Here is a 21,992-nt window from a genome sequence, read left to right on the forward strand (position 1 = left end):
TCTCTTCACAACATTAGAAACTCAAAACAATGGGTTATAAAATTAATGTGTTTTCACTCTGCCTTTAAATTCTTATTCTAAGAGGAAGCTCTAGGACTAATTCTCTTCCCAAATTATTTCTCAATATAAATGAATTATCTCAAAAAAGAAGAAAAAAGTTATTTCTATTTCTAGAGAAGCTATTGCTGTTAAAAAGCATGCCCACCACTCTGGTGATTTCTAATCAGATACAGTAAGTTAGGACTCTCCCCCACCCCTGGTTTACTGGTTTGACTTTTTAAATTCCAAAAAATCATATCCATAGCCCTGAAATAAATTACACAGTAGTTAGTATCAAAAAGAATATTTGCTAAGCCTTCCTTTTGGTCAGCAGTTAAAGTATTGTTTATATAAGTTAGAATATTGGCAAGAAAAAGGTACTAAAGATAGGTTACAATAAAAAGCTGCAGAGGGAGGATGATTAAATGTTGGAACAGAAGAGGCTGAACAGGCAAAAAAGGACTTCTCACAATGGAAACTTGAAAGAACAAAATCTTGTCAGCAAATCAGAGAAAAACTCCTGGGTATTCTAGAAATCTAAGGATCTTGATAATATTAGCAACCCCTCAATAGCTGTAAACTTATTTAGACCTTAGAATGTTCTTTCACATTCATTAAATCTCATTTAATCCTCACAACAGCCCTGGGAAAAAGCCATCGGTATTCCAATTTTACAAATGAGAAGCCAGCTCCCTCAGAAATGAAGAAGCTGTCCCACCCCTCCAACACCCCCACTAGACACACACACACACACACAAATAGCCTGGCTTCTCAAAATATGGCCCAAGGAAGAGCAGCTTAGGAATCACTTGGGAGCTTGGCAGAAATAGAGAGTCCCAGGGTGCGCCTGAATCTGAATCTGCATTTTAAGAAGACGCTGCCCCACCAACTAATCTATCTGCACATTAACTCTTAGAAGCCCTGTTCACTAGCAGTTCTGGGTTTGCTCTGAGGGAAAGCCTCTGCAACACCTTCTGTAGGGGCCTCACAAGAGACCAGAGCAGCCCAGGGAAGCAAGCACAATCTAAAGAGAAAGAACATGTTTAGAAAAGTCAGCAGCAGGTTATGATGTTATATGAAAACAATCACGATGTGCAAAGATACTGTGCTTTCCCAAACAGAAGCTGACCAATGAGCTTGCCTGTTGCATGTTTAGTCCTGACAAGCAGCTGCTTGCTTTTCTCCAGGGCAGGAGCTGAGAGGCAGCAAGGGTCAAGGCTTCTAAGCGTGCTCTGAGCTCCGCCCCCATGAACACAGACTGCCTGTAGACTGCCCTCCACCCGATCCACCTGGCTTGGGGCTTCCTCTCCTCAGGACTAACTGGGGCAGCTGCAGGAAAGCATCCATTAAGATCCCATGCTTTGGGCTAGCCCCTGTGCCCTAGTGGTTAAATTTGGGATGCTCTGCTCCTGCGGCCTGGGCCCACTTCCTGAGTATGGACCCACACCACTTCTCTGTCATTGGCCATGCTATGGCAGCAGCTCACATAAAAAAAAAAAGGAAGATTGGCAGCTGATTTAAGCCCAGGGAGAATCTTCCTCAGAAAAAAAACCCAAAACCATGCTTTTTACCCATAATGTCATCACTGTTGCCCATTTGAGGAAGAAAACCAAAATAATACAAATTTGAGATCAGATGAGCCAAGGCACTTACTCAAGGAACTTAGCAACCCTGTAGCAACCTAGCCAAACAGTCACATGGGCAAATGACCTCATTTTTGCTCATTTTCATCTTCACTGAACCCCAACTGTCATTATCCAGGTCAGCCCTGGCATAGGACATTTTAGACCCAGTTTTTTTCCACAGAAAATAGGCATTTTAACTCAGCGACTCTCCACGGCTTCAAAGAAGAGGTCAATTGTGGGTAGGGACAGCCACAGAGATACCAAAGAGGTGGAGTACAGAGGCAAAGAGGAAGAGATGTAGGGTAGGTAGCACTAGCAAGCAGTCAGGAATATGAGCTACACAATCTACTGCCAACTAAGAGCAGAACAGCTTAAAGCCCCATGATACCCACATACAAAAACAACCACGGCATCTGTGGGTCTCCACTTCACTCCCCGACCCCGCTCCAATCCCAAGAAAGAAGCAGCATCTGCCTGTGGCTTATGGTCATCTGGAACCACACAGCTGCACCCTGTCAAGCTGACATTCACGTACCCACAGAAACACAAGCTGTATAGCTCCTAACAGTACCACAGGGAGAGAAGTGGGGATACCAGTTCAGGAAATCTGGAGTTGGGGATGGGAAGAGGAGCAAGGATGCAGAAGGACAAGGGTTACTAAATGATGGCTCTAAAATAACAATCTGAGAAATTCATTAAATGAACTTTTATGGGGAATGCTGAGGGAAAAGCATATTTTTTCAGATACTGCCCTTGCAACTTTCCAAGCTGAATGCAAAATGCGACTCTTGGCTACAGCAATACTAGGCATACTTCTGTGCTTAGTGTCACGTTTTGCACGTGAAGACTCCCTGCAAGGAGTACAGAATAAAGATTAGGTGTGGGTTTCGGAGTTAAGATAGCTGAGGTTTGAATCCAGCTCAGCTGCCTACTGAGCCTACCACCAGCTACTCACCTGACCTCTCTTAGAATCAGTTTCCTTATCTACAAAACAGGAATAGTATTTATAGTGGGGTAGTGTAAAACTTGAATGAGATAATATATGTAAAATGCTTAGCACAGTACATAGCAAAAGCTCAATAAATGTTAGTCATTATTACCCCTATAAACATTATTATTTCTAGTATTATTATTGGAGAGTAAGATAAGGACAGGCAGCACTGACAACAAAGGCTGGAAAGGAGTGGTTTCAGTAAGCATCCTGCCTCAAAATGGTGAATGGCACAAATCTGTAATGGATGGGAAAAGAAGAAACCTGAAAAGTAAAAGAACAAATCCTTGGGCATTTTAATTTTAAAAAATAAAATCATCTTAATTACATAAGACAAAAACCTCAAGTCCACCCTCACCCACCTTGATGACACCATCAGCATTGCATCCTTCAGAAAATACCAACACCTTGGCAGTGTTCTATTTCTTGACTTGAGTGATGGTTACACGGGCAATCATTTTATAATTATTCACAATACGATATTATTATATTTCATGAAATTTTCTATGTCTATTTCATAATTTTTTAAAGGTTTTGTTTTGTTTTTTAAGTGCCAGACTCTTTAATGGGGTCAGCTGAACTTATGGGGAAATGACCAGAAGCACCACTAAAGGAACAGAGACCTCAAAGACTGATGAGAGGTATGATGGGAAGTTAGAAGTTCTAGTGAGCTCAGCATGAATGAGAAGCAATGTTCAAATCCAGGAGAACCTAAGAAACGCCCTTCCAGCACTCCTCCAAAAGAGAATTTGACAAAGTGAAAAAAAATCAGCCATGTGGTTTCACAAAGTGTTGTTCCAAGATCTTCAAGTAAATTTAAATCTCAACTATGAATGAAGGAGCAGGGAAGGGAAAACATCTTTAGCCTCATTCTAGTTTTAGGGGCAGAGATAAGGTGCATAAACTTAAACATCTAGTATTAAAAAAAAAAAGACTGTTTTACAGACTAGGGAAGCAACAAAAAAGCACTATAAACACTCTCTGTGATAAAATGAGAGGTGGTGGAATTTACTCCCTAGAAGTCTAAGAGGAGACATCCATACTGTGATCTCATTCTTCTGTAAGTGTCCTTCAAACCAAAGGAAAATGCTGTGGCCAAGTAAGAAGCGCTGTGGACTTGCTGATATAACTGTTTGGCGGAAGGAAACCAAGATTTGGAAAATCTGAACACTCAGAAACACCAACCCTATGGGGCCAGCCCCGTGGCCGAGTGGTTAAGTTTGTGTGCTCCTGTTGGGTGGTCCAGGGTTTTGCTGGTTCGGGTCCTGCGCCTGGACATGGCGCTGCTCATCAGGCCACGCTGAGGTGGCATCCCACATGCCGCAACTAGAAGGACCCACAACTAAAATATACAGCTATGTACTGGGGGGAATTAGGGAGAAAAATCAGAAAAAGAAAAAAAAAGATTGGCAACAGTTGTTAGCTCAGGTGCCAATCTCTAAAAAAAGAAAAAGAAAAATACCAACCCTAAAGATCCACACCACCCAATCTGTCTGTCATATTCACTTTATTTCTTGCCCTCCCCTCCTTTTTTTTTCTTTTTAAATTTTAACAGATAACAAAAGTTAAGGTAAAACCCACAATGTGGATTTGATTCAGTAAACTTCCAAGCAGGTGGGCAGCTCTCATTCCACACCTCTACTGAGAACTGCTGTAAAAGGAAGCTGACAGAAAATCTGGCCTTGTCCTGCACTCAACAATGGAACCCAGAGGAAAGGCTTAGCTTGTAGTAGTGGTAATGTGATGTATAATATAACAAATCCTACTGAAAACTCTGTAGCTTTTTTTTTCTTACCAACACTGCAGTCTGTACATGAAGTAAAACCAACAGATACTCTGTGAACAACAGTGGGACAGACCACGTTCCCAGAGAAGCTTAGTTTGAATAAACATAGTCCCAAATTTCAAGCCCTCGACTGTTTTCCAAACAAAGAGACAGTGATAACAGCCACAAGCCCAACTTTAGACTGAGGGGGTTGACGAAGAGATTACAGAGGTCAGGCTGAAGCCTCACTTCTACCAATGTTTTTTCATTAGTCAAGAAATGAAAACACACAGGTGACAAATGGAAGAGAGAAATGAACTCAGAGAAATACCAATAGTCCCAGAGACATTCAAAATACTGGCAAGAAATAAGACAGTGACTCAAACTGATCCAACAGGGGAAACTTGCCCTAAATTGCAAGCTGAGAGAGGGAAAAGAAACTTGGAAAGCAGCAAGGCTGTTGGACTCTGAAATGAGTGAGGCCAAGTAGATGAGGGACAGCTTTGCAAGACAACTTAGGCTGGGCTATTTTAGGCAGCAAAGGAAGAGGTGTTGGGCTGGGGAGAGAAGAATCCTCTCTCTCCAGTGAGAATCACTTTGAAGGCTGAGGGCAGCTGCAGGCACCGGAAGGAGAAATGAAATGGAGATCAAAGGAACAAAACCAGGAAAATACCTCACACTTTCATTGTACACCACCTGTTCTGAAGATCTCAAGACACTTCACAAGCCTTAATTGAAGAATACATCAGAGATAGAAAACTCAATGAGAACCTGCCCAAGTTCACTCACAAAGGGAGGTGAGGGGCAGGGCTGTTGGCCACAGGGGCCATTACTCTTGGTCATCTAGCCTAGGTAGGGAGCCCAGAGAGTGCATATTAAACACTAAAAACTCTTGGTTTCTATGAGTCCCAAGGGAAGGGGGTAATGGAATGGTGACAGAAAAAACTGGCCAGGACTCAGGGATATTATCATAAAGTTTCTTATACCTGCCCCCAGAGGAAATTCCTGTTAAACTCTCTTAGTAAGGCAATGACTTGCTCCTCATATCTGACCCTGCAACAGGGTAGTTCTCTCAGATTCTCTCAGGACACAGCAGTTTACAGAGCCATGAGTCTAGAAGACACAGTGGAGATGAAAACTACTCAAGGAGAAGAGTACACTTACTGGGCTGGCTTTATTTACTCTCAGGAAGCCTCAATGAGGACTTGGATGCGAAGCCAAAAGATTTCAGGGTCCTAGCACCTAAGTCAAGGGTTCACAACCCCGCAGTGGACTTCTGGTGGAACTTAATATATATTCAACTACCAAACTCTACCCCCAGAGGTTCTGATTCCATATAGCTAGGATGGGCCCAGGAATGTGTATTTTTAAATATTGCACACGTATTCTGATGTCTCACTGCCCTCCTGACCCCTCCTCCAAGTTGAGAGCCAACAAGCTAGAGCTAGAGCCAACGACCCACACAATGCTTTGAAAATGAGTATGTTTTCCACCACCAAACAGACAGATTAAAGAGTCTCAATAGTAACACCTGGGCTCAAACACTGAGCAAAAGCTGAGATTAGATTATTGTCAGTTTTTTCTCCTCCATGAAACTCACCCGCACAAACTCTTCTTAGAGACACATATTAAAAGGCTCAAAGCAGCACCATACAATCAAACAAGAGAAAATTTTGGGAAAAAATGAAAAAGAAAGAATGAATTAGACTTGTATTCATAAAAACTGAGAACTAGAAGAAAGCTGCAACTTGCCCATTGTTTCCAGAAGGGATAATATATAACCCAGATTGGATTAATGGCTATTAAGGAGGAGGAGAATTTCAAAACCTCCCCCACTTACTTTTTCAAAATCTAACAACCCTCCAGCACAGGCAATCCTTTTGTATCCCTAACTTAAATCTTGCCTGCTCGGCTTCAGTCCATTTCTGTCCTTTGTTGAAACAGAAAAACAATCCAGCTCCCTCCACATAAAAATCTTTCAGAAACTTTAAGAAAAGAGGGGGAGGGTTAGCTACCAAGAGCACACACATTTGCCTAAGGAAAACACAGCCTCAACTGAGATGAGAGGTAGAACTGACAACTGCATAGGATTTGAAGTGGAGGGGTGTTTATGACTGATAACTTTGAGTTACATTCATCAAGACTCAGCAGATCTGGCATAAAACCTCAAATTATTCTTTTCCAATTCTATTACATTGCAGAGATTTCCCTCCCTTAGAGAAACTTTCATAAAAATCTCAGCTCTAATCTACTCTCTCTCTAATAACTTAAATCCCCATTTCTACTGGCTCTCACTTCAGCTTTTAACCATATTTTTAACTAGGTCTCTCCTGAATTAAAAAGCCTTTAACGAGCACTATTTTCTGCATATATGCACTTCTCCTTCTCTCTTGTGCCTTCCACACCTAAACAGGCTGCATCTCTACTTCTTCTTCAACATTTTACTATTCCTAAATTTGATTTCTCTTCTAAAGAGGTCACAAACTCCTCCTGATCATTTCCCATTCTTCTGGAATTCCAAGTTTATCCCTACTAGATTTGACATCTTTAAATTGTTCTCATTCACTTATTCTACAAAGTGTGATGTAAAGGAAATAAAGAACATGACCCCTGACCTTAGGAAACGAAGACATACATAAAAGAACACTTAGAGATTGGTTCCCAGGTAGTGGGGCTAGTCAGAGAAGGCCCTGTGGCTCCAGAAAATACACAGCTAGATCTAAAAATAAGTGGAGAATGTGGTGAAAAGGCTACTGTAGATAGAAGGAACAGTATGATTCAAAGCAGCAGGCCATGTGAGGTGAGAGCCATGTAAAGGCCCTCTGTCACTTCCTTCTTTGCCTCTACAAAAAAGGCACATGTCTTTTGGTTTTCGAATTTTATTTCAGAATTAGTTACCCATGAATCACAAACTCGCTGACTGTTACCATGATTACCCACAGCTACCACACATTACAGCAGCTCATGAAGCCTTATACACCAGGTCCTATACGGGTTACCACAGGCAGGCTTTTAGAATCGTCTTAGGCAGAGTCTGCAATAAGGAGTGTGGGGAGTGAGGCATCTGTAGGGTCCTAGGCAAACAAAGACAGCTACTACTTTTGGGTGTTAAAGATATGCACCAGCACTCTGCTCTGTTGGACTATTCAAGGGTCATTCAACTTCAGCTAAGCATTTCCTCCATTCACAGTTCAAGGACAAACAAAGCCATTTAAAGCAGTCTGAAGCAATGAATTCCTATTTGAAACAGGGCTGTTTAATGGCGATGCCAGGGATGCTCTTTCTCACTGTTTTCCTGGAGAGCTTCTACTCTTCTCCTCTTGCGTCAGGACTCAACAGTTCAAGCATCCCTTCCTCTATGAAATCTTTCCTAATTCCTCTAAGCTGACTTAGGTTCCCTCCCCTGTGATGCCATTAACATCTTTATGCATACCTGTAGGACAGCACCTACCACACCATGTTGTAATTATTTGTCTACATGTCTGACTAGCCACAAGCTCTTTGATGGCAAGGATAATGTTTTATTCATCACTGATTCCACACATAATAGGCATGCAATAAATTTTTGTTGAATGCATTAATGATGAATGACATGCGAAGTTTTAAAGAATGGTGACCGTAACTTCTGGATTCCAGATCAAAATTACAATAAGTATTGACACGGAAGACTAAACTCTCATCATACATTTCTACTACCTATACCATTCTTGGTCAGAAAAAGAGACCAAAGATATGAGAGGATTACGCTAACAGTGCTGATCATTGCCAAGTTCCTAGCCAGGAATAGGAGAGCTTGCAGTACTAAGAATGATCCAACACAGCAAATGAGTAAACAGAGGCAGATCTAAGACAGTTTCTCAGTTTCAGGCTCATTCTCCTGCCTCTAGAGAATATGAACAATGATTAATAAAAGCCCTTGGAAAGGTCCCTATCTCCACTGTCGTGGAATCTTGTGGCCAATTTTTATTCAATACCATCTCTGCTGAAATATACAGGAAAGCTCTTCACCTTCTGACCAAATCCAAGCAAGGTTCTGCTAAGGGGTATGTGATCTGAATGAATCCCTCCCAGAACCCTGCCAGCTTGCACATTAGCACTCTAAATCGTTCCTCATTGGCTTTATGTGATACAGGCAAGGCAATAAAATGCTGCTGTCTCAATACGCCTCTCCCTGTAGCAATCCTGTACCACACAAGGCTACTGGGCTCACAGGCTGCTAATAAGACACAAAAGTCTAATCTGATCCTATGGGAACAAAGCCCTAGATTCCCTCAGGGATTAAATAAATTCAGTCTACTTTTGCATTCTCGAAGCTATGGGGCTCAACAAAGTTGAAGAAGGCATTCAGACCAACACCTGGACAAGTGAGGGGATGGAAAGGGACTTGGCCTCCGAGGTACTTCTGCATCAGGGCCCAGCATATAGCGAATAAGGTAAGTAATCTTCAAGGGCAAACCAGAACTGTTTTTCGGGCAGATATCTGGCTCCTTGCATGTTATCATTCCTAAGAAGCCAAGAAGCTTTGGTTAAATCAATTTAGGTCTCTTGAAGAGAGAAATTTGTTTTGACCCAGGCAAGAGCATTTACCAAACCAATTCCTCAGCCTAGGTATTTCAGCATTTTTCTTTCTGCTACTACTGTCTTACATAACCTTAGCTGTGACAGTAACACTTGTAGTCACATTAGTCACAGCTTAGCCCTTCACAGGGTATTTGGCCCCACTACCTTCTTCCAAGAAGGGAAACTGAGTCATAGCGTATTACCTGGCTTCCCCAAGCACAGACTTAGTTTGTAGTGAGGCCACAATTAAACCCAAGGTGCCTTCCTCCTATTTCTCTCTTTTCACGGATGAATCTCAGCATGCCCACCCCTGTGCTCTTTTTCCTTTAATCTGAAACTAAATCAATGCTTTCTTGAGGGGCAGAGATGGGCACACTTGATCCTTTAGAGCCAACAGGAGCTTCTAGTTCTCCTCTTTCCAAAGAAAGAGGAAGGTGAAAGAGGAACATGGAGCAGAGGAGGGGAGGGTCGCAAAGTCGGGGCTCCCAACACTAGGACTCACCTTAGAGCTGAGGTCCTCTCGCCGGTTTCCTGCCTTACTCCTGCGTAATTTGATGGATGGGGACCGCAGCAGGTTCTTGATCCGGCTGGTAATGGTCGACCCTTCCACAGCCGTCATGATGAGGAGCCCCCGGGACAGTTCCTGGCCCAATCTTGGGACTTGTCTCAACAGTGGCACTGCCTTCCCACTCCACACGGCCTTCCAGTATGCCCTCTCACTGACCTGAGATGGCAGAGGCCACCTTACCTTCTGCCTAGCCGTGCCTGCAGCTCTTATCTCTAGGTATTGCCCTCTCCTGCTCCCCGCCTTCAAGTCCTGCGCGGTTTCTTACAACGTTTGAAGGGCAGACCCACGAAAAGAGGGGGGGGGGGGGGGCGTGGGGGGAGGGGAGGGAAGCCGGAGCCGCGAAGAAATGCCAGGCCCACGCCTGCCAGAGGAGTTTAACTGGAGGGATGGGGTGAGCCGTAGTAGGACTTGTGACTGTTCTGGTCCCCGTTAATGACCCGCTGTTTCCATGGCAACTGCAGTGCCCGAGAAAAGAGGCCGCAGAGGGCACCAAGGAGTCCCCCAGGGGGCCTGGATACCTGTGCTGGTGGCTACGGGGACACTCGGCGCGGCGGGGCTCGCTGTGGCCCGGCAACGCGTTCTGCCACGGGAGCCTCCCTCCCCCACCCCCGACCCTCTGGAGCTCGCTCTTGGTGCTCCACAGGAGCACTGGACCCTTATCTTTCACCTCCCTCAGAAGCCCCTGCTACTCGCCAGCGCCCCCGCTCGGGCCCGGCCTCACCAGCCCCGGGGCGAGGGGGCCGCCCCGCTTACAGCGCCCTCAGGCATCGCGCTCAGCGCTCTGCGCTCCGCGGCAGCAGCGGTAGGAGCAGCTATGGTGGCACGAACGGCTCAAAACGCGAACTACCGCCTGGGCCAAGCTACGGGCTGGGTAGGCGGAGCCGAGGCGAGGGGGTGCGGTCTGCATCCAGGAGGGCGTTCCGAGAGTGGACGAGTAAGGTTTATGGGGGCGGGGCCAATGAAGGGCCTAGGAAGCAGAGGACGTGGGACTCGAGAACCACGGGTTCTGCACAACGGAATCGCGGGTATCGCTCCTAGAGGAAGGTCAACAGAATATGGCTTCAGAATTGAGAGAACCAAGCCTTTTATGGTATTATCAGGACTGGTCCCCCACAGAACTGCACTTCCCAGAGCCCCAACAAGACGGTAACCACGCCCCCAGGGTGCTACAGTTGGGATTTGATAAGCCCGAAGGACCAGAGCTGAAACTAACTCCCAACTCAGAATTATAAGATTGAGGTACAGCCATACGGCTCTGCTCCCATCGACCCCAAACGCTAGGATTTAAAGCGATTGGAGAAGTTTCTGCTTACCGCCTGCCCGACCGCTTTGACCTACGCGGAAATTACTCTCCTGAGTAACTCTTTGGATCGCTAAAGTGTTTTGAACTCTGCGACCTGATTGGCCATGAGGGAAGAAAGGGGAGGGCGCTTTAGGTGTGTTGGGGATAGGGAAGACAAGCGAATGTGCCTATGGGATATATGCTTCATGGTTTCTTTAGGCTTTAGCCAATGTCCCACCAAGCTCTCTCACCTAGAATTAACCAGAGCCTTGTTGCTCCAGATGTTTTCCTCGTTCGTGTTAAAATTTACTGGTGAAACCTTTTCCCTAGTACTGTTACTTTAGCGAGGTCACCGTCAAGCTTAGTGGCACTAGTTTTAGTGGCCTAGTTTTTCTAGCTGGGGGGTGGGACACAGAAGTATCTTTGCATATTCATATTTCATAGATGTCTCAGCCTGAGAGTTTATTTTCTAGAAGCCTGACTTTCTCTCTTGTTGCTATTTCAAGAAATTTATGAAAAGGTTAGCCTAAGCCAAGACTTGAGTCCCAGAGAAAAAGTACACTGGTGTATCTGTCTCACCCTATCCAGAGCCTTAGAACCCCTGGCGGATATATGTTAGCAAGAGGGAAAGGACCCCTAAACCCATCGCTGTGGGTGGGTATTGTACTGGCCAAGTTGTAGATCAAGTATGATCCTGTGTGTATTGTAGCCACGTATTAAAAGCGAGATCTGTAAAGCTCACATGTTGACACAAAGATCAGGGAAGCAACCTCCTAAAAGACCAACTGGCAATACCTACCAGAAGCAGGAAGCTTCCTTCCCTTCTACCATGCAGATGTAACGAAACATAAAATGAGATTTTCACATTTATTTCCCAAATCTAGAGGAAGGAGGCAAGAGTCATTAGCCACAACAGTATGTAATGGGGGGTTGGTTCCTTCAACTCCTTGCTAGCCTGTGATTTTACCTCTCTGTTGGAGGTAGGAGGCAATGTATAACTGCTAATAGATGGTGCCACCTGGTGTCCTTACTTGGGTGCTGCATTCCCCAGCAACTGCCATCTCCACCCATGAGTTGTCCTTAATTCTCTCCAGATCATTTTGCGTCCACTAGTGTTTTTCTCACTTGCCTAACCACTCATGGCCTGGTAAATGGGTTTACAAAGTATCATTGGTCATTTCCTGTCCAAAGCTACCTTAGAGAAAATGTTCCCCAAATTACTCTCATCTGAAGCTCAAGTTGGAGAAGCAAATCCAAGCTCCTGCTTTTGCTGTCTAAGACGATCTAGCTGAAAAACAACTGAGAACAGTGTAATGAGATTTCGTGTGTCTCAGAATCTGGATATTCCCAGTCTAAAGCCAAAAGCACCTATTTTTAATTCTTCACAATTTAGTCCAGCCTTAGTGTCTAGGTACCATGCAGCCTTTGAAGTGCTAATAAGGGTACAAGCTGCATGCTGTTCTCCTGATTCATGAATTAATTCCTTAGAAAATAGTCCTAGATCCAGTATGAACAGAAGTGTTATTCCCTTTTCACCAAATTAAATATTTGTCATCCCACTCTCCAAAGTGCAGTTGACCCTTACATAACTATTTCACCATCCATACGCTACTTCACTTTTTCTTCTCCTTGTATATGTCCTAAACATGTATACATGGTTGTCAGACTCTAAATTCTACATGTCTAGGAAGAGATGTATACAATTGTTTATTTTGCACTATGCTCTTCAGATTTTAAAATTCACCCTAGGCTTAAGATGCAAATAGATGCAATTATAAGATCCTGGAAAACTAACAGGCTAAACATTTACTCATCAGTTCAAATATTTATTGAGCACCTTTACATGCAAGGCACTGTGGGACAGCTGAGACCAATGCTTGCAGTTGGAAACAGGATGGATCTCAAAACAATGCTTCTAAGACTGCTTTCCTATTTAACAAAATCTAACAGCCGAGTTTACAACAAAAGAATTTAGTAGAGCTTAGATTTGTCTCAAAATTCCCAACTCATCCCATGGTTTAGCCTTCTCACTCTCCACACACACCTCCATCACTATTACTCAACACTTACGTATCTTTGTAGACTAGTTCAGTCACATTTAATATACTACAATTATGCCTCAGTTCAAAAGCTGTATATATATCATTTCCCTCTAACTTAATTTTAAAAATGCATTTTTTTCCCCTCCAAATGGCAGTGTGTACACCTCAGTTTTAATTTTTTATGCATCCAGCCATTCATGTTCATGTAAAATTTCATTCGAGATAATACAATGACAAGAAGCACTGATGCCCTTATAAGCACTTTCTTCAAAATCAACAATTTTGTGCAAGAAATGTGTTCTAATTCTTGGTTCTCAATCATTCTCTATAAGAGTACCTCAAAATGTGCTGTCTACTCTGTGCACTGGTTTTTTCCCCCCTAATCTTCTGGGAGTGAGGAAAAGGTTATCACCATTTTTTAGACCTGTCTTCAAAGTGCATTTCTCTCTCAATTCACCTGACCCATTCCATTTCAATATCTCAACCAGTATAATTAGGGGAAAAAAACTATACTATTAAACCGTGCCTTCAAAATATATGGATTGTCTCCCTTTCTTCTGTGTTCAAACCTTTTCAAACTTATTATAGAAAGACCTGCTGTCAGGTATTTCATCCATAATTCTGGGGGAAAAAAACCTGCATTTACTATAAATTACACAAAGTAATTTATATGAAATTTATATAACTGGACTTGATCTGTGATCTAAGAGTAGTTCAATGTGTAAAGCACTCCTTTAATAAAATTTTTTTGTAAATCATGATAGTGGCTAACATGTATCTTGCTTTAAGAACTTCTACTGTCCTTAGCCTGTAAAACTGTGTTTAATGTCCTGTTATTCCCCAGGGTAACAGGTATATTACCTTGCACACCTTGGTACTATGAAGCTAGCCTTTCTTGATTGTAGAACGACTTCTTGAGACAAACACTTGCCATTAAGCTGTACAAAATTTTGAAGTCCCCATGTAAAACATGCTACAAAGATTAGAACACCCAAAACTTTCCCCAAAAGGCATGTCGGACACTTTTATAACAGTAAGGAATTCCTATGATAAAACTACTTCAGTGACACCTCTCTCAAATATGTCTCAGGGCATTAGAATTCTCTAGTCCAACTCAGCACAAAGCTCCCAACACCAAGTCCTGCTTTATTATAACTGATTTATTTCAAGTTTATACATTCTGCCTTCCACTCGCCAAACTTTTTCTGTTCTTAGGTTTCTAAAAAAATAGTCATTTTTTCAAAAGCAGAAAAGGAAAGATATATATTTAATATATAAAAGAAAAAGCTAAATCTGACATAATTTTATTCTTAAAAACATTCCATTTATTTACAGATGTATAAAAAGGCGAATTATTGGTCTACTGAGATCATGCTTCTTATTGAGTTAGGGTGAGAGCTCACTACCCTCCCAATTCCTCACCTCCTCTTACTCAACTACATCTTTCATAATCACACATAATTTTCAAAGATCAGTTTCTCCTGGGGAAAGGTTAAAAGGTAGGAGTTTTTTGGAGATTTTAGATTTCTGTCAAGACTGCAGGATTGTTCTGAAGACTGAGGCCTCCTCAAATTAGCCCTGATGACTTCCTACTTCTAAGAGGTCTTGAAAATACCATTATCTTGAGGATTTGTAATGACATCTGCAGCCTCCCTTCCACAACCGTAATCATCTCTGATTTCCATCTTTGTACATCTCTCATAACAGTCAAATATCTTCCCACCAAGAACTGACTATTACTGTTTGTCTATTTTCCTTCTAAAAAAGAGAACAGTGTTCAGAAGCAGAATGGTGGTCCTTTTCCTGAGGATTATTCACTCACTTGCCTGCTCCTTGGCTGACCCTCAAAAGCCATAACAAGAGCCTTGGGAAGTCAGGAGGAAATGTGAGGATGAGGCAAGCAAGGAAATAATGGGAAACTGCTATACCTGGATTAAAGTATTAGCATCTCCAAGGACAATTATTAGCAGGGGAGACAGGTGCTGGACTCCTTGGCTAAGGCATTGAATGAAATCTGCTGGGTAAAGAGGAGTGAGAGGGATAATGAGAAGCTATGGGGCGCTCATTACCTACTTCAAGCTTCTTCAGTAACCTTTAGAGGAGTGAAGGATGAATGCTGATGAGCAGGTCTAGAAAGGCATGTAGCGCAAAACCAACAAAGGATTTGCTCCCACTGCCATCTGCAGAGGAAATTTTTCAATCTGTTGATTATCAGAGTTACTAGAAAGGGAACCAACCACGGAAGTAATAATTTACCGACTAAAATTATTCCAAGTTGGTCTCACAAACTGGGTCTGAAGATATGCTGAGTGGGATTTGGGATAAAGAAGGCAGGGGATGTAGAAGAAATAGCATCACCTAGGCACAGCCCAGGTACTGGAAGCTCTTGTGTTAGTGTTTCACAACACAAGCAAATCCTGTCAATGAAGACAGAACAGGGGTTACATTCCAAAATATAATTATTTAAGAAAGGCAAAATGCAGCAGCTAAACCCCAATCTATACATTTTCAGAATAGTGATTCTTACCCCCAGGAGTTTCCAAGAGACCCCTCAAGTGCACCATGATTATTTACAAACTAGATAGGAAACATCATTTCTATACTCAATACAAATCTCATCTTCTAGGTTGAAATCTTCAGCCTTTGAGAAATCTATGAAAACAACTATACAAAAATATAAATATCTTTATCTTTACAGGCTATCAGTCCTTCATACCCTGACAGCTAATGAGTGAAAAAGCTCTACAGATCATTGAATCCATGGTAGCAGATAATAAAAAATATATCTTGTGATTCAAATACTGCCTTATTTCCCTGGTAAAGAGTGCCTACTGTGACTTTACTTTTCCTTACATCCTGTGCAGGTAATAGTGAATGAAACCTTCAAGCACCAGAAGGCTGGTTTGATTTGGGAAATATCCAGCCCCACAATTTCTTATTTTGGCCACTGTCTCTGGTCTGGGGAGGGAATGCTTTTCATTTTAGCTGTCTCCTGAATGACGTGATTTGTGAAAGGGGGAGGGCTCCCTCTATGCCTATCTCCAAAATACACATTCCAGGTAGAAAAATCCCTGGTACTGTGAAATGGTCTTTTCAATACCCAAAGACAATAAGGGAGAACTAGTATTTTTTTAAACATCTCAAAATAATTATCTTACTAATAAAAGTTAAAAGCATTCCTACTTTACCAGAAGGCTTGGATTTATAATTCTGATTGAAAAGATGAAGGAATGAAAACTACTTGGGATATGAAAGAAGAGAAAATTTCACTGAATGACACAAAGTCCTTCACTTTGGTATTCCATGGTACCTATCCTCTCTCCCCCTCCTCTTGAAACACCAACTAAAAACTCTCTCTTCTGAATCCCTTTGCACAAGTGCATCACATTCCTTGGATTTCCGACTTAAACAACAGCTATCAACTACAATTCAGTCCATAGCAACTCCGAAGTCTCAAGCAGCTTTTTCTCTGGGAGGGAAGAACTAGGAACCACTATGGACCTAGAGTCTTGTCACGAATTCCTTGGGTAAGAGGGGCACCTCGTGTTCAGTAATGGATCACATCTTCTTAGAGAGGATGAGGAGACCCAGCACCACAAGTGAGGTAACACATTTTAACATGATCAGAATTTCATAGTAGTAATTTCTTATACCGAGGTCGGCACCCTACCCCCTTTCTCTACCGTTATCTACCACATCAAAGTCAAGGATCACTGTTCCATGACACAAATAAACAGATGCCTGCAGAGAAAGGAGGGTTCCTCTCACAGCCTGGCTTCTGCCTGAGGACAAATAAGTTCATTTCCCTGCAGAACTTGGTGAGGCCCCAGAGTTGCCCAATTTGGCCACAATAGGTGCCAATGTAGGCATCACCTTGCTCTCCCGGCATTCCTGGTCATTCCCTGTTAAGTTTATTTTGTGTCCAACTGACCCAACTTTGGCAGCTACAGGTGCCAAACAAGGCATCACCTTGAGACTCTGACCATCTGCATCACTGGAAGGATTAGCTACTTTTAAACCTAGAGGTGCCAACTTTGGCATAGGCCTCCACAAAGTATCTGTGCTGCTATTCTCTAGGCCAGCCTTCATGTGTAGGACGGGGGGTGAGGACACACTTTCAGGCTCTGCAGGGACGCCAGAAGTATTTTTCCCTCCATCATTGGCTTTCCTGTGGGAAAGGAGGGGATCCTTTATCTCAGAGTCAATAACAATCTTAAGGACATCTGGCTCAGAGGCTGGTTCTGCAAGTTGTTTTTCACTCTCAGAAAAGTCATCGTCTTCCAAGTGCAAGAGGAGGGGACTGACAGAGTCACTCTCCCCTTGTACATCAGGCAACTCTTTTAAATCAGTTCCCAAGTGGCCAACCTGGAAAGTTGTTCTGTTCCCAGGAGGCAGCTTACTGATAAAAGCCCGCCGAGCATCCCCTGGAAACTCTGCATCCATAGAACTGGGCAGTTCAGCCAGGCTAACAGAATCATCATTTAGTTGCTGATTAAGAAAGGCAATCTCATTGAGCAAAGAAGTCAGTGTCTCATCAGTATCATCCTCATCTTCCATGTTAGTTAGCAGTTCGTTGGGATCTAGTGCTGCTTCCTCTATAGCTGATGCTACTTTTCTCAGTTCCATCTCTATGCTTGAGTCTTTGAGATCTTTCATCTTTAATTTATGAAATGGAGACTCCTTTGGCTTCAGTCTCTCTCGTCTTGATTCACTCTCTTTCCATTTATACTGAATTCCTCTCATATCACCAGAAATCTTTTTGGGTAAAAACTCCTGTGCTTCTTGCATACTGGAAACATCAACTATTTGTGGAAAACCAGAGTCTTTATTTGCCAGAAAAACCTGTGTTGGACCCAATGCCATTCTGCCATCTCTATGGTTGCCTCTGGAAGAGATTCTCCCTGAATCTTCAAAGGAGTTATCTTCATTCCTGACAGTGTTTTGCAGGTGGTCAGGTGGCTTACCATCAGGAAGTTCATGAGGATATTTGCTGCCACCCATTTCTACCAAACCTCCTTCTGTGGCCAGTGAAGTCACATTAACAATTCTCGGCATCATAAATAAGTCGTCATTTTCTAGGAGGAAAAAAAAGCATTTAGATCTACAATGGTAAGACTGTCTCTCATTATTCATACTCAATAACCACCTTAGGGAGTTGTAGTCAAAATTCACCTGTCTACTTTTATCAAGAAGATGAAAGGAAATACTAGTTCTTCAAATTATGGACGTAGCCTAATAAGAAAACAGGCAAAATCTAACCAAAAGACTCTTTGATATTTCATCATTAATAAAAGTTTCCTTTCATTATTTTATAGAAATGTTGCCCAAGTTAATTCTTTATCTTGAGGCAGACATGCAACTTGATTCTGTTCACCCAGTTATCTGCTACTCTAAGGGAAAAATGAAGCCCTAGAGGCAGCGCTGTAAGAGAAAGGCTGACTCCTCCAGATTGGCTTTAGCAGTATTTGTATTGGTAAGGTTACCCTTTTACCTTAATATAAATTTAGGTGCCTAGAACCTAAGTCATCAAAGTAAGACTTCCTTTTCAACTCTACTTAGCCTCCAAAGGGAGTGGTGCTCAAACTGAATCAGGCTGGCAATGTAGGAGTACACCATCTCTGAGTACAGCACAAAAATGACAAACAGTTATCAACACTAAAAACTGAAACAATGACTCCTTGTCTTCCTTTGACTTTCACCTTTTTAATTCTTTTCCTACTTAGAAATAACTAGAGCTCACAAAATAGTTCCCAAACCCAGGCAAAAAGACCAGTAAATACCACAGACTGAGCCGAATACGTTCTAAAAAGAGGGTATTCTCTTACTAAGGCAAATGCAAATACAATAGCTCTTTAACATTAATAAACACATTCAAAGGCTTTCTCTGTCACTGTCAGATACCAGGGATAACTCTTTCTTAGTATCCATGGAAGACAACACTGAAGACATACCTGATTGAGCCATAGCACTGCTGGCAACCTGAGGCTTCAGATCTGCTTCTAAGAGAGCAGGAGAAACAGTTACCACTGGTCCTGAGAATAGGGGACCTTTTAAGGTGAGCAACTGTCCTTGTGGAGTCATCACAATGTTGGCAGAGGTGTGTGGAGTGTTAGAGGGTGAGGTATTTTCTGTAAGGAAGATCAAAAATGAGTTAAGTATAAAAGATACACTAAAGCTAGAGTAGCCTAAGAGTCTAGGAAACATCCCTAAAACCACACCCTGATTTAAAAGGCAAGAAGTAAATTTCAAATTTAGTTAGGGAATCTCAACTTGGAATTTACTTTTTGGACCACTTTTTACTGAGTAATGGTTACGTGTCCACTGATTCTCCTAAGGAACAGAGTTGCTTTCTGCTGAGGAACAGAGCTATGGAACCACTTTTTCAGTGGAATGCTTCTGATAGTCTTGATGGTGAATCAGGATGAAGGCACACACAATTCTATCCTTTACAGCTCTATAACACCTTTTCTACACACTTCTACTGAACTACTTCAAGCTTCTAGACTTCAGTTTTTCCATCTGTGAAATGAGGTGACTGGAATAAATGATCATCAAAATCCTTTCTTAGCAATAACATGATTTGATTCTGCAATGTAAAAACGAACTCATATTTTAGTATCCATCACTACTTTCTTAACTGATATAATAAATCAGACTTCCTGATTCATACACTGGGCTACCCAGAGTAAAAAAGGATATACCATTCTCTAAGGATATAAACAAGGAATGTAAAATCAATATAGCCTCATTTCCAAAATCAAAATAGGAGAGAGCAAGAACTTAAAACCAATTTACTTTGTTCCTTAATAGCAACTCACTGATAGGCAATCGGATGGAAAATAGAGCCTGATTAAACGAAATTAAAATTTTTTAAAATTTCCAATTTCTTTGTCTCAGCTAGATCCAAACTTCCTTAACTCATGAGCAGATCTGCAGGGAAATCAAGAGTTCAAGTATAAAGTCTGAAAAGAGGGCAGCTTAAAAAAATACTCACTGAAACACTGGAAGAAAAATGCATCACTGTAGACTGCTATCGAAGTAGGTCTTGTATGTTACCATGACTGGTAACTTCTTAGGATTTGCTTGTGTGTGTAAAGCTAGAAACTGAAATCTAATGTAATTAACGTTCTACATTTTATAAAACCTATCTTTAATTCATTTAATTGAAACTAAAATTATGGCCAAGAGAAGACGTTCAGTCCACTACAAACATGTTCATCTACATTAAGGAAAGCAAAACGTCCCTCCTACCTGTGGTCTGGTCTCTTTTTCTGGAAAGAATCAAAGGTTTCCCCTTCCTGTTATTTAGAAACATCTGTCCAAGATCTACAGAAGATGCAGAAGATCCTTCCTGCTGTTTGCTAGTCCTGGGAGACACATCAAACTCATCTGATCCCATCTTCTTTTTTCTTTTTTGTGCCTCTAGTGCTTGTTGTTTTGCATAAATATACTCTAGCTTCTTCAGGACCACTTCTTCTGTCTTACCTATAGGTTGATAGGGAATAAATAGTCACTCTTTATATGACCCCAAATAATAATGAGAAATAGAGTCAACTGAAATTCAGTTGACTTAACTATATTCCCCAAAACTATGGAAGCCAAGAGTGATTATCATCCAGAAGAAATGTCCCACCCTGTCAAAGGATAACTGGTGTGAACTCTGGGAACCAAGCCTTAAACTAAGTAGTATCTGAAAGGTCTACTGAGGATTTCTCCTCACTAAAGCTGTTGTTATACTCTTTACCAGAGATCATTCACATATCTTACCTGAAAGAGATGATACTTTCCGTATCAAAATATTCCGTTTTCGAGTCAGCAGATTTTTCTGTCCTATCAACTTGTCTGCCTGATCTGTTAGTCCCTGAATTTCACTGAACGCCTAGAATAGAAATAGTAACATCATGTCAATCGATTCGCTCTTTCCTAAAAATGAGTGAGGCCTACACAGTTTCTTCAATGAAAAAATTTTTATCTGATATTTTAGAGAACTTTATAATGCCATTTAAAACAATTCTTGAAGTTAGGGAAATTATTTTTTGTTAAACTGTAGGAGGTTTTCTGGTTTATACTCTTAAGGAACATGATTATTTCCAAAATGCATCACTGAGTAATTAACAGGTGTTCCCAACACTGCAAGGAGATACAAAACATTTTACTCTGCTCAGATTTTAATAACCAACTTTAAAATCATCTCCTAGTCTACGTAAAATCTGGTTGAAATAACTTTACCCTGGAGGGACAGGAATGCTTGCCTTGGACTCCTCCAATTTCTACTTAAAAGCAATTTAAATGAAATTATCTTAGATATTCTACATGCAAAGTTAAAACTTCTGCTGGCTTGAAAATTTCAGGTTTTCTTTTAAAATGACTGTCAACTGTTGAGAAGTGTGTTAAAATATCACTTATGTTGCACTTTTCACTGTGATAAACTCTTCTAAGTGCTATGGAGAATACCAATGTAAAGAGATTATGCTAAACAGAGCTCACCAGAGTTTCTGACTTTATTTGAAGGAAGGATAGCTCAGCCAGTGAAGAATTTGACTTCCAGTGAAAAGCTACTCTGACTCAACGGGATTTTCCCCCTACGGGATTTATTGAGCACTCACTAGGTCCACATTCAAATGTTAAATACAAGCTCTATTTCAATCTCCCTCATTTGGTAACGGATTCTCTTTCTCATAGTACCTCTAGAAGATTCTCTTACTCAAGTTCTTATTTGTCATTTACACAAAACACTTACCCTAGTGAGAATGAGACTTTTGGAAACCTTGGAAGAATGAAGTAATCCCAATGTGATCTTCAGTTTCTCAAAGAGATCCCTCATTTCACCACGCCGGCGCCGCTCATTGGCAGTGTGTGTTCGGCGATAATAAGCAAAAGCTTCTGCTTCTTTCTGTAGCTTTTCACTCCAGTAATCAGGCTTCAGTTTTAGAGGAATAGGTGGAGCCTGTCCAAATAAAAGATTGCCACCTAAATATTTTTCACATGTACCTGCCCTCTTCCTTCCATCCCAAATGGTACTATATCAGACACCTACTATCTTCTGTCCAGACTACTATAAATTTTTTTTTTTTTTTTTTTTTTTTTAAAAGCTCTTTCTTTTTTTTTTTTTTTTAAAGA

At 41.7% G+C, this 21,992-nt stretch overlaps 2 protein-coding genes across 37 annotated transcripts in view; both read right to left on the minus strand.

Annotated features, from left to right (window-relative positions):
* The window catches only part of MAPKBP1 (mitogen-activated protein kinase binding protein 1), a 49,824-nt gene extending 39,266 nt beyond the window's left edge, over positions 1 to 10,558 (minus strand). For 2 of the 8 annotated variants that reach the window (XM_070583793.1, XM_070583773.1), the window contains exons 1-2: positions 10,302 to 10,414; positions 9,483 to 9,704 (exon numbers count right to left, since the gene is read on the minus strand). In XM_070583793.1, coding sequence (XP_070439894.1) covers positions 9,483 to 9,704; positions 10,302 to 10,316 — 237 coding nt within the window. In that variant the 5' untranslated portion in view covers positions 10,317 to 10,414. Of the gene's footprint in view, positions 1 to 9,482; positions 9,705 to 10,269 lie in introns of all 8 variants that reach the window. The other 6 variants (XM_070583817.1, XM_070583802.1, XM_070583813.1 and 3 more) reach the window with 5 other exon arrangements.
* Positions 10,559 to 12,635: 2,077 nt separating this feature from the next.
* Positions 12,636 to 21,992, minus strand: part of MGA (MAX dimerization protein MGA) — a 151,222-nt gene continuing 141,865 nt past the window's right edge. For 27 of the 29 annotated variants that reach the window (XM_070583472.1, XM_070583580.1, XM_070583548.1 and 24 more), the window contains 5 exons: positions 21,613 to 21,819; positions 20,640 to 20,751; positions 20,124 to 20,357; positions 18,824 to 19,000; positions 12,636 to 17,947 (listed from right to left, as the gene is read on the minus strand). In XM_070583472.1, coding sequence (XP_070439573.1) covers positions 16,671 to 17,947; positions 18,824 to 19,000; positions 20,124 to 20,357; positions 20,640 to 20,751; positions 21,613 to 21,819 — 2,007 coding nt within the window. In that variant the 3' untranslated portion in view covers positions 12,636 to 16,670. Of the gene's footprint in view, positions 17,948 to 18,823; positions 19,001 to 20,123; positions 20,358 to 20,639; positions 20,752 to 21,612; positions 21,820 to 21,992 lie in introns of those variants that run through there. The other 2 variants (XR_011529450.1, XR_011529449.1) reach the window with 1 other exon arrangement.

Source organism: Equus przewalskii, chromosome 1, assembly GCF_037783145.1.
Source record: "Equus przewalskii isolate Varuska chromosome 1, EquPr2, whole genome shotgun sequence".
Lineage (NCBI taxonomy): Eukaryota > Metazoa > Chordata > Mammalia > Perissodactyla > Equidae > Equus > Equus przewalskii.